General features: G+C 36.7%; 1 protein-coding gene across 1 annotated transcript; it reads left to right on the plus strand.

Annotated features, from left to right (window-relative positions):
* Positions 1-192: 192 nt before the first annotated feature.
* On the plus strand, positions 193-3348 carry T552_03729 (hypothetical protein; the record flags this gene model as incomplete). The annotated part of the gene is made up of 1 exon (XM_018372078.1): positions 193-3348. The coding sequence occupies one exon, from the start codon at positions 193-195 to the stop codon at positions 3346-3348; it is 3156 nt and encodes a 1051-aa protein (XP_018224146.1).

The following is a 3348-nucleotide window of genomic DNA, read 5'->3' on the forward strand; positions in this document are numbered from 1 at the left end:
AATTATAACACACCATCTTAGTTTGAAACTATGCTTTATCGGGTAAAGTTTAAGCTTATCGCAGAGCTAAAGTTTATGATAAGAACGAGTTCAAGTTTGTCGTAAAAAATCATTTCAAAATAACTAACTTTTCACTCACCTGCCCACATCCAACTTAGAAACAATAGTTTAACTCCCCCCAAATAGGCGGCAATGGCACGGCCGGTTAAGAGGCAAGCAGTACAAGGAGCACAAGATGAGATTGATGAGAAACACCTTTTGGCTTTCATTGTGAAGGACAAATATAAAGAAGAACAAAAATGCAAAGAAGAACTCGAGAAATATTGTAAAGAGTTGAAGGAAGCAGATAAAAATCTAGAGAATGTGGATGATAAAGTTAAAGGACTTTGTGATGATACAAAACGAGACGAAAAATGCAAAGACGTGAAAAAAAAAGTTGAAGATGAATTAAAAGATTTTGAAGAGGAACTTCAAAAAGTATTGAATAATATAAAAGATGAAAATTGCGAAAAATATGAAGAAAAATGTATACTTTTAGAAGAGACGGATTATGATGTTATTAAGGATAACTGTGTCAACTTGAGGGAAGGATGTTACAAATTGAAGCGTGAAAAGGTGGCAGAGGAGCTCCTTTTGAGGGCGCTCGGAAAGGATGTTAAAAATGGTGAATGTGAAAAAAAGATGAAAGATGTTTGCCCAGTGTTAAGCCGAGAAAGCGACGAATTGATGTCTTTTTGCCTTAATCCGACTAAAACGTGTGAAGATCTGAAAAAAAAATTGGATACTGTTTGTGGGCCTTTAAAAGAAAAGCTTAAAGATAACGAATTAGAGGGAAAGTGTCATGAAAGACTTGAGAAATGTCATTTTTACAAAGAAGCGTGTGATGATTCAAAGTGTGATGAGGATAAGAAGCAATGCGAGGAAAAAGGAATCACATATAAAGCGCCGGAATCTGATTCTAGTCCGGTCAAGCCGAAGCCGTCGTTGTTGAGAAGTATTGGGTTGGATGATGTCTATAAAAACGCGGAAAAACATGGGATTATTATTGGAAAAGCAGGAGTGGATCTACCAAGGAAGTCGGGTACAAAATTTCTGCAAGATCTCTTGCTAGTCTTGAGCAGAGATGAGGATAATAAGGAACCAGAAAAGAAATGCGAAAAAGCGTTAGGAAAATGTGATGCTTCTAAGTATTTGAATACTGATTTGAAAGAGTTATGCGATCAAAATAATAAACAAGAAAAATGCAAAAAAATACTAGATGTAAAAGAAAGATGTACAAAACTCAAATTAAATCTTCATGTGAAAGGGTTGTCTACAAAATTTAAAGAAGATGAAAAATCAGATCTTTTATCGTGGGTAAAGCTTCCAACCTTTTTTATAAAAGGAGAATGTGCAGAACTTGAGTCGGAATGTTTCTATTTAGAAAATGCGTGTAAAGATAATGAGATTGGTGAAGCGTGTCAAAATCTACGATCAGCGTGCTATAAAAAGGGACAAGACAGGATGTTGAATAAGTTTTTTCAAAAGGAATTGAGGGGAAAGCTTGGTCTTGTAAGATATCGTAGCGATCCTAAAGATTGTAAAAAATATGTAGTGGGAAACTGTACAAAACTTGATAAAAAATATCTTCCACGATGTCTTTATCCTAAAGAACTATGTTATGGGCTTTCAAATGATATTTTTCTTCAATCCAAAGAGTTAAGTTTGCTTTTAGATGATCAAAGGGATTTTCCATTTGAAAAGGATTGTGTTGAATTGAAGGAGAAGTGTGATGAACTTGGTAGTGATTCATTATTGAATTTAGAAAAGTGTATAACATTGAAAAGACGCTGTGAATACTTTAAGGTTACAGAAAGATTTAGAAAAGTATTTTTAGAAAGAAAAGATCATTCATTATACGATGAGCAAAATTGTACGAAGGCGTTGCATGAGAAATGTGAAGCCCTATTTAGGAAAAGGAGGAATCCATTTGAGTTTTCATGTGCTTTACCAGAAGAAACATGTAGTTATATGGTATACCATACAAAAGATGAATGTAGTAATTTAAGAGACAACATCAAGAATGGAGGAATTGTAGGAAAAATTGGAGGAGCAAATGGGAATGAAACAGCACTTGAAGAACTCTGCACAACATGGGGCCGACATTGTCATCAACTTGTGGAGAACTGTCCGGAGCAGTTGAAAAAAGAAGGTGATAACAAAGATCATAACTGTGACAAACTCGAAGAAAAATGCAGTGAAACTTTTGAAAAGTTGAAATTGGAAAAGGAGCTGACTCATCTGTTGAAAGGAAGTTTAAAGAGTGAAGATGAATGTAAAAAAACATTAGGAGAGCGTTGCACTGAGTTGGAAAAGAAAGGAACATTCAAAATTCTGCTTAGTGATTGTAAAGAAGATAAGAAGCAAAATGTTTGCATAAAATTAGTTAAAAAAGTACAAGAGAGATGTCCTACTTTAAAAACCGATCTGGAGAAGGCGAAAAAAGAGTTGAAGGACAAGAAAGATGAATACGATGATGTCAAACAGGCAGCAAAAGAATCTACGGAGAAAGCTAAGTTATTACTATCGAAGCCTCGAGAAGCCGTAACGCCAAGTGGGCAGAATAGCAGTGCTTCAGAGCAAGTATTACAACCAGTACAACCAGAATCAGGGTCATCATCATCACCAGCAGAGCCACCAGTACAGCCACTACCACCACCATCAACTGGTAGAACATCAGGCACACCAAGCACTGGAACGACAGACTCTGCAAAACTTGGACCCGTTAAAAGAGCGTATGTAGATGGAGGTGTATCAGAAGCAGAGGTAGAAGCATTTGATAACACGGCAATAGCAATGGAGTTGTATTTGGAATTGAAAGAGGAATGTAAAGCTTTAAAACTAGATTGCGATTTTACAGAGGAATGTCCTGGTTCTAAAGAAGTCTGCGGAAAAATAGACGATTTATGTAAACTGGAAGCATTAAAAGTTTCGGCTCATCATACAGAGACAATAACAAATAAGGTGACGGAAACACAGACCATTGAGAAGGCCGCTGAGACAGTCACTGAGACAGTAGGTGGAGGAAAAGTAACAGAACAGTGTACATTAGTGCGGACGACAGATATATGGGTGACGAGTACGTCATTGCATACGAGCACCGTGACAAGTACGCCTACTGTGACGTCTACAGTGACGTTGACCTCAATGCGCAAGTGCAAGCCTACAAAATGTACTACTGATTCAAGCAAAGAGACACAGAAAGGAGGAGATGAAGAAGAAGTAAAACCGAATGATGGGATGAAAATAAGAGTTCCTGATATGATTAAAATAATATTGTTGGGAGTGATTGTTATGGGGATGATGTAA

This window comes from Pneumocystis carinii (assembly GCF_001477545.1).
Source record: "Pneumocystis carinii B80 chromosome Unknown supercont1.46, whole genome shotgun sequence".
Classification (NCBI taxonomy): domain Eukaryota; kingdom Fungi; phylum Ascomycota; class Pneumocystomycetes; order Pneumocystales; family Pneumocystaceae; genus Pneumocystis; species Pneumocystis carinii.